The following is a 12615-nucleotide window of genomic DNA, read 5'->3' on the forward strand; positions in this document are numbered from 1 at the left end:
ATCTTTAACAGGAAAGTAAACAAAACAATAATGACACTATAATTAGGTAACCTGGTCAACCCAAAAGCTTTCGGAGTTTCTCCAGAGGCTTAGGAGACAAAATAAATTCAAATCTAAATTCTAAAAGCTTTTTCAAACTCACCCTAGGGTTAGACAATCTGGTCTGGGTTAGCAGCTCTGGAATGAGCTAATTATAGTGTCCTGTATTCTGCCAAAACACTATCTAGAACTTGCTTCATTTCCCAAGAGGCTTCCTTACCCTGTTCTCTGGCAGTGGGAGAACTACTGTCAAATAAGACATGTATCTCCCAAATGATCAGCCTCCACTCTGCTGCTGAGTGCCTGAAAGAACCCCAGTGTAAATCCTATAGGCCTCACCTTGTCTGCCAGCCATGCAAGATAACACACAGTAAGCCAACACCATTCTAAAGTTTTCCTTTCCTTCCCTTCAGGTGCTGGCAGCTTTAATCTGTCTGCAAAAGAGAAAGTATAAGTTCTTTGCAGGAGTCAAGGTCACTTGTGGAACTGTCCCTCCTTGGATTAGAAGGCTGGGACTCCCCTCAGCACAGCAGTTTCTCTGTTTAAAGGGTCAAGTTACCCAGCGACAAAAGTAATTTTGGCAATATGAAATTGAAAGCACCATTACCTGCAACAATACTCCTATGGTCCCAGGGGTAGCAAAAGTCAAGTAAAAGACCCCACAGAATAAGAAGAACCTCTCCTAGGTAGAGCGAACTAATAACAAAACCTGAGTGAGTAAGTAGGAGGACCAGTCATGTAACCTTGGAATTACTATCTTCTGCCCTGGATCTTCACTTAGCCTGCAGTTTGGGCAAATAACTTTTCCGGTTCTTTCTCCAATCATATGTGATAATCATGAAGAAGGTTTTACACAGGCGCTCCACCCACCCAAGCTCCTCCTACATAAAAAGTACAAGAGTTCCAAGGACAAAGAGGACCCAGGGTCGCATTCCTCTAGCAAGGACTGCTACGGCTTGATCACTAAAGTAACTGGGTGGAAAAATGCAAGCAGGCAGTTCAGAAACTGACAAGGCCCTTTCTACAAAGCAGAAGCCGAAATTAGCTACTGCTCCAGCTTTGGTCCAGGGATAGAGTGAGCACACTTGCTCACCCCTGCCGCTTGTCTTACCGCGGCCACTTGTCTTACCCCGCCCCCTCCTCCAAACAGGCTCTTTTCCTAACTCCAATGGAACACAACACCTATGTTCTGCATTAGCGGCTCCTTTTTCCAAGGCCAAGCATCCGCCCGCACCCCCGACCCCGCCGCTCCAGACATGCGAGGTGACAGTAGGGTCCGGCCTCCCCACCCACCCAAGACCGCAAGCCGGGCGAGTAGCACTCCTTTCACCCCAGGGGCCGGAAGGCCAGCGAAGCACATGGCCCTGGGAGCTCCAGGCAGGGCTGGCGGCCAGCCAAGCGCAGGGTGCCTTTAAGACGCGCTGGAGTGCGTCTGGGTAGGGGAGGGAGACCCCGGAGCTTGAGGGCCTGCAGTCTCCTCAGCCCCACCCCAGGACGGCGCGCTCCCTCCCTTAGTTACTCACCTTGGCTCCGAAGAGCCGGGCGGCCGCAGTGAGTAAGGCCATGGCAGGCGAATTCGGAGATCTGGCGGGGAGGGAAGGAGGGAAGAGAAATGCGGCAGGAACGGGAGCTGCCGCCGCCGCTGCCCCAGAAGCCGCGCTGGCTTGGGGGGGGGACAAGGTTGAAAGGAGGCTGCTGAGGGAAAGGGTAGACGAGCCGGCGGCGGCGCCCAGCCCGGGGTCCTCAAGGAAGCCCCGCCTACCGCCCGGAACCCGCTCCCGCCCCCTCTCAAGGGCTTGCTCCGGGCTCGGCCATTGGTCCGGCCTGCGTGGGGGGCGGGCCCTAAGCCGTTGACAGCAGTTGTGATGGGGAGGATTGGACCGTCCGAGGTAGGCTAATTAAGGGTGTAAGGGCGGGGGGAAGCGTATAGGTGGCTAAGTATGTGCCTGAGAACCCAGTTAACTTCCTTCTTAGGCTTTCTCCTTAACCCTTATCCACAGTTGGGGTTAATTCTGAGATGGCTTTTAGTGAAAAAGCGCTAAGGACTTCGATTTTTAAAGGTCCTCGGAAGTCAACCCCTTAATACACTATCAATGCAAGTGGTCCTACTTCTTTGGCATGCTATCTTGAACAGTGTCTTTGGTCAATGACTTAATGGCCATAGAGGTGATACAATGTGGACAGAGGCAGTGATGTTAGAGTTAGCTACTTGGTGGAGGTCATTTGAGGCAAGCGGAAGCCATGGCATTGTAGATACCAACAGACCCCAGAATGTGGAGAAGGAAAGCTGAGGTAGGTCCCTGAATATCCAGTGGTTTTTGCGGACTCTCAGTTTTGTGTCTAGTGCCAAGAAATCCAAATCTTACTAGGCCCCCTTAATATGAAGGCTTCCGGTGCAGGTCAGGCCCTCTGGGTACAGATCATTAGTTTCAGTGCCACTCCAGTCACATAACCCCACACAGCCAGTCCACCCCACATCTATCTAGCTGAAAGATGAGCTTGGAGTTCCCACTGTAGCTCAGTGGGTTAAGAACCTGACATAGTGTCCATGAGGATGCAGGTTTATCCCCGGCTCGCTCAGTGGGTTAAGGATCTGGCACTGCCTCAAGCTGTGGGGAAGTTCACAGATGAGAGAAGCTCAGATCCAACATTGCTGTGGCCAGCAGCTGCAGTTCTGATTCCACCCCTAGCCCAGGAACTTCCATAACCCACAGGTGTGACTATAAAAAAAAAAGTTGAGGCGTCAAAAACCAACCCGCAACAAAAATCACCTCACCCCCCCCCCTTTGGCCAAGGCCTGCAGCCTGATTTCCTGGGCCAGGGATGAACACGTGCCACAGCAGTGACAAACTGGATCTTTATTCTGCTGTGCCACAATGGAACTTCATCACCTCCCTTTTTGTCACATCACTGCTGTCACTCCCATAGGACCTCCGGACCTTTACACCTATTTGGCTGTCTTCTATACACTTTTTATCATGCTCCCCAGAGACCGTTATAAATGAACCATAGCACTAAAATGACCTTTCATTATCTTTTTCTTCCTCTGCTTTTTAGAGCTACACCCGAGGCATACGGAGGTTTCCAGGTCTGTGGTTGAATCAGAGCTAGAGCCGCCAGCCTATGCCACAGCCACATGACACGGGATCCCAGCCACATATGTGACCTATACCACAGTTCAGGGCAATGCCAGATCCTTAATCCACTGAGCAAGGCTAGGGATTGAATCCACAACTTCATGGTTTCTAGTCAGATTCTTTTCCACTGCGCCACGATGGAAACTGCTTTCATATCATTCTTAACTAATTCCTCTCGGTAGACAAGAACTTAGGACCTTTCTACCTCCCCAGGCCTTTCATTGTCATTGACCTGAGGGCAGGGGGGAACTGACCCAAGGACTAAGGCACTTTATCTACAAACCCCAGCCCCAAGTGAACAGTTCTTTTATCTCCTCACACAGCAGTATCAAAGTTCAGAGGTCTCAGTACCATCTAAGCCAGGTTTAGATAGACCCAGTTTATAAAGAACCTCGTTTATAGCTTGGACTTGGAAAAAAGAGAAAGAATGCCATTTTCTCTTCCCAAGTTTCCTGGTACTCAGCGTTACACCTACCAACCAATGCACCTCTGGCTTGGAGGTGAGGTAGGTCTTAGCAAAGAACTTCATAAAGAAGAGCCCAGCAGTGCCTCAGAGGACTGACCTCAGCTATCAATTCGGTGACTTCAAAGCTCCACTGATCAATATCTGCTCCCAATTTAGCATCTCACAGAAGTTTTCCTCCTAACTCTGGAAGAGTCTGACCTGGTTTCTTCTCTCTGGTTAATTATCCACAGAGACTAGCCAGCATACTAGAGGACTGAACGCCAGTGCTCCAAGAGAACAGGAGGCATTCTCAGGATGAGGCTACCAAAGGGATAATTATTGAGTGACCATAAGGGTAACTTAGTTTGGAGCGCTGGCATTTGGAGGAAGGGTGGGGAACCATAATGTTTACAGTGTCCTGAAGCCTGTGTCATGAGGACTTTATGATTTGTTTTGAAGTTGTTCAGTCCTGATATCCACTGCTATAAGGCCAATGGGAAAGACCAGGGAGTTCAAAAGGACTAAATGGTATCTCCCAGGAGCTGGCTTAGAGTCTTTCCTTGACCATGACTGGGACCTGGGGAGGTCAGGGGGAAAGTTAAGGGAGAAGGATTAGCATGAATAAAGCAGCCAAATTAGCCCTAGGTCTAAATACAACTAAGTGCCTGAGAACTGGAGCGAGCAAAGGGGAGAGGGCTGAGGATTGAGGTCATCTTGACCTTGAAATGACCTCTTAAAAATGGACAGAGGCAATGGTGCCCCCTGGTGGCCAAGGATAAACAGGAGAATGCAGCCTAAACTTAAACTCGCATCAGTAAACCAAATTCCTTTATTTAAAGGGTAATAACTAAAAGGCATTGAATATTTACTATTTCCAGATAGTAGGTAAATGTGGTACACACATTACGTGAGTTAATCCTCACAACTCTAAGGAAGGTAGGTAACAGTAATATCTCTACAGAGGAGGAAACCAAGGTTTAAAGTATCCTGCTCAGGGAGTTCCCCGTGTGGCTCAGCCAATAAGGAACCCAACAAGTAAGTATCCATGAGGATGAAGGTTCGATCCCTGGCCTTGCTCAGAGGATTAAGGATCCAGCATTGCTGTGAGCTGTGGTGTAGGTCACAGACAAGGCTCAGATCCTGAGTTGCTATGGCTGTGGCACAGGACGGTGGCTGCAGCTCTGATTCAACCCCTAGCCTAGGAAACTCCATATGCCGCAGGTGCAGCCCCAAAAAGCCAAAAAAAAAAAAGTGTCCTGCTCAGGACTGTAGCTTGTAATTGGCATTGCTTGAATTCAGACCTAGGTTGGCCTCAGTCCAGAAATTGTGTTTTAACTTCTTTTTTTTTTAGGGCTGAACCCGTGGCATATGGAGGTTCCAAGGCTAGGGGTCTATTCGGAGCTGTAGCCGTCCAGCCTACACCACAGCCACAGCAAAGTAGGATCCAAGCTGCATCTGGACCTATACCACAACTCACAGCAATGCTGGATCCTTAACCCACTGAGAAAGGCCAGGGATTGAACCTGCATCCTCATGGTTCCTAGTTGGATTCGTTTCCACTGCGCCATGATGGAAACTCCTGTTTTAACTTCTAAGGTGTATTATCTATATGGTGATGACTATAAACTGTCAGCTGCAATTCAGGAAGGGGACTTTGAGTTATTGTTGTTTCTTGGGCACATTAGCTCTGTGTGTTGCTATATTTAAAGATATTTTAAAAGATAAGGAATTATAGTCTTATTCATCCTGTCAAACCTTTGTACACTCATTCCTGAAATACATGATGAATGATGACCCTTCCAAAAAACAGGTAATAAATGTAGGAGAGACAAACATTTAGCATCTAAAATGACCGGGGTGGGGAGGGAGGTCCCATTGTGGCACAGTGGAAAGGAATCCAACTAGGAACCATGAGAATGTGGGTTCGATCCCTGGTCTCTCTCAGTGGCTTAAGGATCCAGTGTTGCCGTGAGCTGTGGTTAGGATCGAAGACGTGGCTTGGATCCCAGGTTGCTGTGGCAAAGGCCACCAGCTACAGCTCTGATTAGACCCCTAGCCTGGGAACCTCCATATGTCATGGGTGCAGTCCTAAAAAGCAATATAAAATAAAATAAAATGACCAGGCAGGCAGAAATTGCTTCTTAAAAGGGATAGTTAGGAGTTCCCACTGTGGCTCAATGGGTTAGAAACCTGATTAGTATCCACGAAGATACAGGTTTGATATCTGGCCCCACTCAGTGGGTTAAGGATCCTGAGTTGCTGTGGCTGTGGCACAGGCTGGTAACTGCAGCTCTGATTCGACCCCTAGCCCCAGAACTTCCATATGTTGCAGGTAGAGCCCTAAAAGAAAAAAAAAGAATAATCAGTCTGGAAAAATGGCTGAAAAGAGGATATAGTGCTTTTTCACTGTATATTTTTAGACTCAGAGGGGCATGTGTTCAAACTTGAAGGTAATTTTCAAACAAAGTACCATTTTATATAGCCTCTGGGAACTACCTGGAGACTCCACTGGTCTAGGGATAAGATGAAGCTTTGGCTCCCCTGCCCACCCTTGAGCTTGGTTTCTTCATCCGTAATTGGGAGTAACATCTAGTAGTGTGTGTGTGTGTGTGTGTGTGTGTGTGTGTGTGTGTGTGTGTGTGTGTGTGTGTGTGTGTGTGTGTGTGTGTGTGTGTGTGTGTGTGTGTGTGTGTGTGTGTGTGTGTGTGTGTGTGTGTGTGTGTCTTTTTTTTTTTTTTTCCTTTTCTAGGGCCGCTTCCCATGGCATACAGAGATTCCCAGGCTAGGGGTCTAATTGGAGCTGTAGACCTCGGTCTATGCCAGAGCCACAGCAAGGCGGGATCTGAGCTGTGTGTGACCTACACCACAGCTCACGGCAACACCAGATCCTTAACCCACTGAGCAAGGCCAGGGGTGGAACCCGCAACCTCATGGCTCCTAATCAGATTTGTTAACCACTGTGCCACGACGGGAACTCCAACATGTGGTATTTTTTAAAGCTGTAAAGATTAAATAAGTATGTGTTGTGCTTGTTATGGCTACTTAACATATACTATTTCTTTTTCCCTTGCTGTTCATCTCTGCCCTGTATTTAAAGGAATCTTGTTTCTGCTCTGAATCCTTTTTACAAAAGCAAAAAATCCTCTAAAACTTATTTTTTAAAGGGCTGCATTTTCACATACACAATTTTCCTGTGACACCTGGATCTCATTTAACAGTCATTGGGGGGCGTTCCCATCGTGGTGCAGCGGAAGCACATCTAACTAGTAACCATGAGGTTGCAAGTTCAATCCCTGGCATCATTCAGTGGGTTAAGGATCTGGCATTGCTGTGAGCTGTAGTGTAGGTCGCAGACATGGCTTGGATCTGATGTGGCTGTGGTGTAGGCCGACAGCTGTAGCTCCAGTTCAACCCCTAGCCTGGGAACCTCCATATGCCACAAGTGCGGCCCTAAAACACAATACCCCCCCCCCCAAAAAAAACAAACAAAAAAAACCTCCCAGTCACGGGAATGTTTCTTTAAATTCTAACATTTTACTGATAAGCTTATTTAGAAGGCATCTGAAAGTTAAGGTGTAACCAGATAGGCTCTACCAACTATTGGGATAGAATAATTTGTTACAGTGAGCCTCCAGAAAGGTTTCAATTAAGTTCATGGGTTCCTTGTGCTAACCTGTAATACGAACTAAAATATATGCAAAGTATATCCTCCTGACCTTCTGAAGATCATGTCAAGGATGACATTATCCACTCTTCTCTATGGAAGACACATGCCTGCATCCCAGTGGCAAAGACTCTTGGACTTGTTGCTGAAACTTGGCCTCTGTTCACCAGTGCTGAATAGAAACTCAGACAGTTTTGGGCAAAGGAAAAAAAAAATCTTGGCGTTCCCATCATGCTCAAATCCGACTAGGAACCATGAGGTTGTGGGTTCGATCCCTGGCCTTGCTCAGTGGGTTAAGGATCCGGTGTTGCTGTGAGCTGTGGTATAGGTCGCAGACGTGGCTCAGATCTGGCGTTGCTGTGGCAAAGGCTAGTGGCTACAGCTCCAATTGGACCCCTAGCCTGGGAACCTCCATATGCTATGGATGCAGCCCTAAAAAAAAAAAAAAAAAAAATTGTTATTAATATTAAATGTTTTATTTATCATTTATGTAGGAGTTCCCTGGTGGCCTAGGGGTTAAGGATCTGGTATTGTCACTGCTGTGGCTTGGGTCACTGCTGAAGGTGGGTTAGATCCCTGGCCCAGGAATTTCCCCATGCCATAGGCGTGGCCAAAAAAATAAAACACTTGTAAATAACTTGGTTTTTTTTTTTTTGCAAATTTTAAAAACAGTTTCAGGTTCCCTGTAAGAGAACTCTCATTTACATTTCTAATAAGCTTTCTGGTGGGAGAGTAAACTTTTTAGGCACTAAGCAGGTAAAGGACAGAATCCTGGGTATACCCACAGGGCTATGAAACGTGAACATTATTCACATGCATCATGGAAGTAAAAAGTTAGTAACAGCTGGACTAGAAAACTGATTTGACAATATACAGCATTTCGCTCTCTCTTTTTTTTTTTTTTTTGGTTTTTAGGGCCACACGTGTGATATGGAAGTTCCCAGGCTACGAGCTGAACTGGAGCTACAGCTGCCAGCCACAGCCACAGCAACTCAGGATCCAAGCCTCTTATGTGACCTATACCACAGCTCATGGCAATGCTAGATATTTAATTCACTGAGTGAGACCAGGGATCGAACCTGAATCCTCATGGATACTAGCTGGATTTGCTACCACTGAACCACAAGGGGAACTCTGATACAGCTTTTCTTGTTTTTGTCTTTCCTTTTTTTTTTTTGCCTTTTAGGGCCGCATCCTTGACATATGGAGGTTCCCAGGCTAGGAGTTGAATCAGAGCTACAGCTGCCAGCCTATACCACACTTTTAATTAGACTCTAAAAAAGAATGAAAGCTTCAGGCTCCTCCTACCTTTACGACTGACCATTCTCAAAGCTTTTCTTTCCCTTTTTTTCCTGTCTGGAATCTTCTATTTTCGAGCATAATGTAAGGGCTGATTCTGGGCATGAAAAGACAACACAGTTCATACTTCTGGTTTCTTTTCTTTTTTTTTTTTTTTCAGTTCATTTCAGTAAAAACATAATATAAAAGGCATTGCCACCCTCTTCCCCTCCTGGGGGTGATCCATCAAGCCTGTCAATGTGGGTCGCTCCAGTGGTTCATAGCTCATCATGCGATATGTGCAGGGCATGGTCACACAGATCTGCAAATAGCACATAACAGTTTCAAAGAAAATACCACTCTCATATCAATATATGCCACTAACAAGAAAATACCCCCAGGAGTTCCTGCTGTGGCACAGCATGTTAAGGATCTGATGTTGCTACAGCTGTGGCATTGGTCTCAGTTGCTGCTCAGATTTGATTCCTGGCCCAGGAACTTCTATATGCTGTGGGTGCAGCCAAAAAAGAAAAGGAAGAAAATACCCTCAAACAAACTGACGCACACCAACCACCATTTTTCAGAGCATATGCTTTAAATGACAGAACAGTCCCACTATCCTCTCACCTGTAGATCAGGTGAGAAAGGCACAAACAGTCAAAGCTGACAGGAAGAGAGAATGGAGAGGAACAACCCAAGTCCTAACGCCATAAGTAATGGAAGCCAACTCTTGATCTAACATTGGAGGATGGAGAAGGTTCCAGAGGGCTGTGAGGACAGGAGATAAAGTGGGTGTAGCTTACCTGTTCGCTTACTACAAAGTTTGTCTTTAACGTTGTCAGCCTCACGGGAAAAGAATTCAATGAGTTCATCCTCATATTCCTCCACAATGCTCTCACACTGTCAACCCAAGGGAGAAATGAATGAGAGAGGACAGCAAAGAAAGCCTCTGGTCTCCACCTCCGAAAAGGACAAGGGCATTAACCCAGCTTTCCACTTGGGCTCTCCAGTAACTCCCCTAATTTCTAAGAACCCGATACCCACTCCCATAGCTCACCGCGAACTTGAGGGTGCCGCTGATGTCTGAATCAATTCGGATGCCCTGTAGGTCCAGTTCATTGGACTCTCCATTCCGGCCCACTACACGCACGTAGTTCTTGCGGTGGGTGGAAGGATCAATCTGTTCCCCATACTCCTTCATCCGGTCACATACCTCCTCTAGCAGCTCTGTGAGGTGGGCCTCTGAGCGAGCATAAGGCACCTAGAAATGTCCTCAGCCTTGGGTCACATTCTTCTACCTCTGTACATTAGTAATTTGTGTCCTTACTTTTCCTTCCAAATCTAGCCCAACCAATCTATTCTAAAAAGGCTGTCCTAATTTAAAAACAGTATGATTTGTACAGTTCCAAAGTATTTTCAAATATGTGAAACTATTTTACCTCATTATACAAGCCTAAAACGTAACATAGGTGTCATTAGCTCCAAATTATAAAACAACCTCTTTGACTAACCCTAATTAACTACACGTTCTCTTCCTTTGAATTCCTTTAATTCTTAGGGCTGTAAGGTACTGACTTTCTTTTTTGTATGAAAATGAGACTAATACCTACCCTTAAGAAAGAACACTGAGAGGTAGCATAGGCTTTGAGGATAACAACTGTTAAAGCATTTCACAAGCATTCATGACCTTAACCTTTCTCAAGTGCTCACTAGATACAGCTTTGTGTCTGTGTGTTATATTTCAACTAAAGTAAATTTCCTAAATATAAGGATAAGTTTCCCCGCCCCCCCCAAATGTTTTTATGTATGCTGCCATAGTAAAAACACAAGTCATAAAGATTAAGGATGTGGAGAAGGGGGTTGGTCAAGGTTCCCTCTCTGCTAAAACTTCTATACCAAAAAAAAATTATTAGGTTTGGAGCCAGGAGGCAAATGCATAAGGGTATAAACCTTCAACCTCCTCCAAATGAGACAGCCCAATCTTTTAGATGCCTCTGTGGGTCAATGTTTTCTTCATTTCTATCAAACTATGGTCCTTCTTAATTAGTTGAGTTTCTCCTTCAAAGTTAGAGTGAGTTATTTTATTCGGGGGAATAGTCACAGTTACCTCCACCACTGACTGGCTGCCATCTGGATTGATTCGGAAAGAGCCCATCTGAATGGTCTTCTTGGGATCCACCTGAGCAATTTCCCACTCTAGTTCATCCACCAGAGCCCTGCAAGCTGGTGCAAGTGGAGGGAGAGGGGGAGAAAGGAATCAACCCAGGGATTTCCACTCATCCTTTTCTCGGGCCTTGGATTCCTTGCCCTCCCAAGGCTCTATCATCCCCACCTCCCTTCCTCCCATTTCTTCTTTTGTGCCTTTACCTCCACAGTGTAGATCTTGGCTCCTTCGAGCCCAGGCAGTTCCCAGCAGGGCCCCTAGAAGCAGGGCCAGCCAACCCCAGCCTTTCATCTTTAGCGCAATGGGGTTGCTCCACCTGGGTTTGGAATGGAATAAAGCATAGGTGTGAGGAGACAGCTCCATTTCTCCCCGTCCTCCGACCACCCCCCCCCCCCACCTCCCCTCCCAAGGCCTACAAAGGGCTCAGTGTGATCTGGCTCCACTTTCCAGGAAATGGCCCGGACACAAAGGAGCTCCTCTGTTCCGGCGTTCGAGCAACCGGAATCCCCGGGGGCGGTGGGTAAAGAGCGCAAACTCGGGACTTGGGGCTTAGCCCCAGACACTACGTGGGCAAGTGAGGCCTTAGATGTTGGTACTTAAGCTTCGGCTGCCTACGATTCATAGGGCTATGTGGATGACGGCTATGGGTCTGTGGCTGGCGATCAGGCAAGGACGACAAGCAGAGGAGCTGCTGGCAAGGAGTAGCTGATTCTGGCCAGGAGGTAGCGAGGTGGCTGGCTGGCAAGAAAAAGCATTCAATAACTAGGGCCTATTTGAAGCCAGCATCAAAGACTGCTGCATCCCACCTCCAGCCTATAGACTATTCCCTGTACGGACCAGCCCCCTTTCTAAAGACCCCGCCATTGCTTTCGCTCCAGTCCAACCCCGACCCTCACTGCCACTCGCGTCCGTCCCACCTCTGCTCCCAGGGCCGCCGCGGTGGCCCAGGCGCTGGAATACAGCCGGACTCTCACTTTTGCTCTCAAACCTAGCACCTGGCTGCGGGAGCGCGGGGCTGTCCAGGCTTCTCCAGAGCGCTCCTGCACTTTCTAGACACGGGGTGCCCCAGCGACTGCCTGAGCCAGCTTTTCCGACCCTAAGTGGACGCCTGCCTAATCAGGGCCCAGATGCGCTGCGGTAAGAATCCCACCCTAGAGACCGACCCCAAACCCGCCCCTCCAAACTCTCGCGCGAACAGGCAGCGTAGGAGCGGCTCTCAGGCAGCGAGGACCCCAGCGGATTGCAGGACCCAGACTTGCGTGGCGAGCAGTTCCACGTGACCACCAGGGGTCAGCCGAGGAATAGGAGTGGCTAGAAGCAAGGACAGAGCCCGACGTGGTGCACCGAGGCCCTCAGGCTCGCGCATGGCAGTCTAGATGGGTTCGAGCCTTCAAAAAGAAAGGTGCGCTGCTAGCTAGTAAGAAGCCCAGGTTTCAATGCCCGGGAAACTGCATCTCCCAGGAAGCACCGCGGCACCACACAGGCTCTTTGCTGGTAGCCAAAGATCAGATATCCTGGGACCTGTAGTTTGTAAGGTTCTCCAAATTCCCTTTCATACATTTAATAGGGAAATCATAATGCACCTCTTAAAAGAACCCAACCTTAGGGTGCTGGGCAGCCACAGCAAAGACCAAACACTGCCCATATAGACCTAATTATACTCCTCCAATATCCTTAATTTTTTCTAAGATTTTTTTTTTTTTTTTTTGCTTTTAGGGCTGCATCTGTGGCATATGGAAGTTCCCAAGCTAGGGGTTGAACTGGAGCTTCAGCTGCTGGTTTACACCACAGCCATGGCAACTCAGAATTGGAACCACGTCTACAACCTACACCACAGTTCATGGCAACGCTGGATCCTTAACCCACTGAGCGAAACTAGGGATCAAAC

The 12615-nt window shown here is 47.6% G+C and overlaps 2 protein-coding genes and 1 long non-coding RNA gene across 8 annotated transcripts in view; 1 reads left to right on the forward strand and 2 right to left on the reverse strand.

The window, feature by feature from the left end:
* CS (citrate synthase) overlaps positions 1 to 1784 on the reverse strand; it is a 30482-nt gene extending 28698 nt beyond the window's left edge. Inside the window, exon 1 of one of the 2 annotated variants that reach the window (XM_021091145.2) lies at positions 1563 to 1784. Coding sequence is in view for 1 of the 2 variants with exons in the window: in NM_214276.1 (NP_999441.1) it covers positions 1563 to 1604 (42 nt within the window). In the remaining variant the exon portion in view is untranslated. 2 annotated transcript variants of the gene reach the window in all.
* Positions 1481 to 7084, forward strand: LOC146403277 (uncharacterized). Its single transcript, XR_014803388.1, has 2 exons — positions 1481 to 4660; positions 5131 to 7084. It is a non-coding gene; the product is annotated as an uncharacterized LOC146403277 (long non-coding RNA).
* Positions 7085 to 8704: 1620 nt separating this feature from the next.
* CNPY2 (canopy FGF signaling regulator 2) lies at positions 8705 to 12165 on the reverse strand. Of its 5 annotated transcripts, none has more exons than XM_085024445.1 (7): positions 11645 to 11873; positions 11343 to 11465; positions 10931 to 11043; positions 10671 to 10786; positions 9621 to 9824; positions 9367 to 9463; positions 8712 to 8885 (listed from the first exon to the last, which is right to left on the reverse strand). In XM_085024445.1, exons 3-7 carry the CDS (start codon positions 11016 to 11018, stop codon positions 8842 to 8844), a joined length of 549 nt encoding a protein of 182 aa, XP_084880571.1. In that variant the 5' UTR covers positions 11019 to 11043; positions 11343 to 11465; positions 11645 to 11873; the 3' UTR covers positions 8712 to 8841.
* Positions 12166 to 12615: the final 450 nt, after the last annotated feature.

The sequence above is a fragment of the Sus scrofa genome, chromosome 5 (genome assembly GCF_054392235.1).
Source record: "Sus scrofa isolate SSC_HxYL_T2T_F1_AM1 chromosome 5, Sscrofa_HxYL_maternal_Yorkshire_Landrace_v2.0, whole genome shotgun sequence".
In the NCBI taxonomy this organism is placed as follows: domain Eukaryota; kingdom Metazoa; phylum Chordata; class Mammalia; order Artiodactyla; family Suidae; genus Sus; species Sus scrofa.

Excerpts from the sequence above, each read along its gene's own strand:
- CNPY2 (XM_005655586.4), bottom strand. The coding sequence starts at position 11,018 with ATGAAAGGCTGGGGTTGGCTGGCCCTGCTTCTAGGGGCCCTGCTGGGA. Across the intron at positions 10,787-10,930 it reads CCAAGATCTACACTGTGGAG|CTTGCAGGGCTCTGGTGGAT; the intron begins GTAAAGGCACAA and ends CACTTGCACCAG. Across the intron at positions 9,825-10,670 it reads GCAGCCAGTCAGTGGTGGAG|GTGCCTTATGCTCGCTCAGA; the intron begins GTAACTGTGACT and ends GGACATTTCTAG.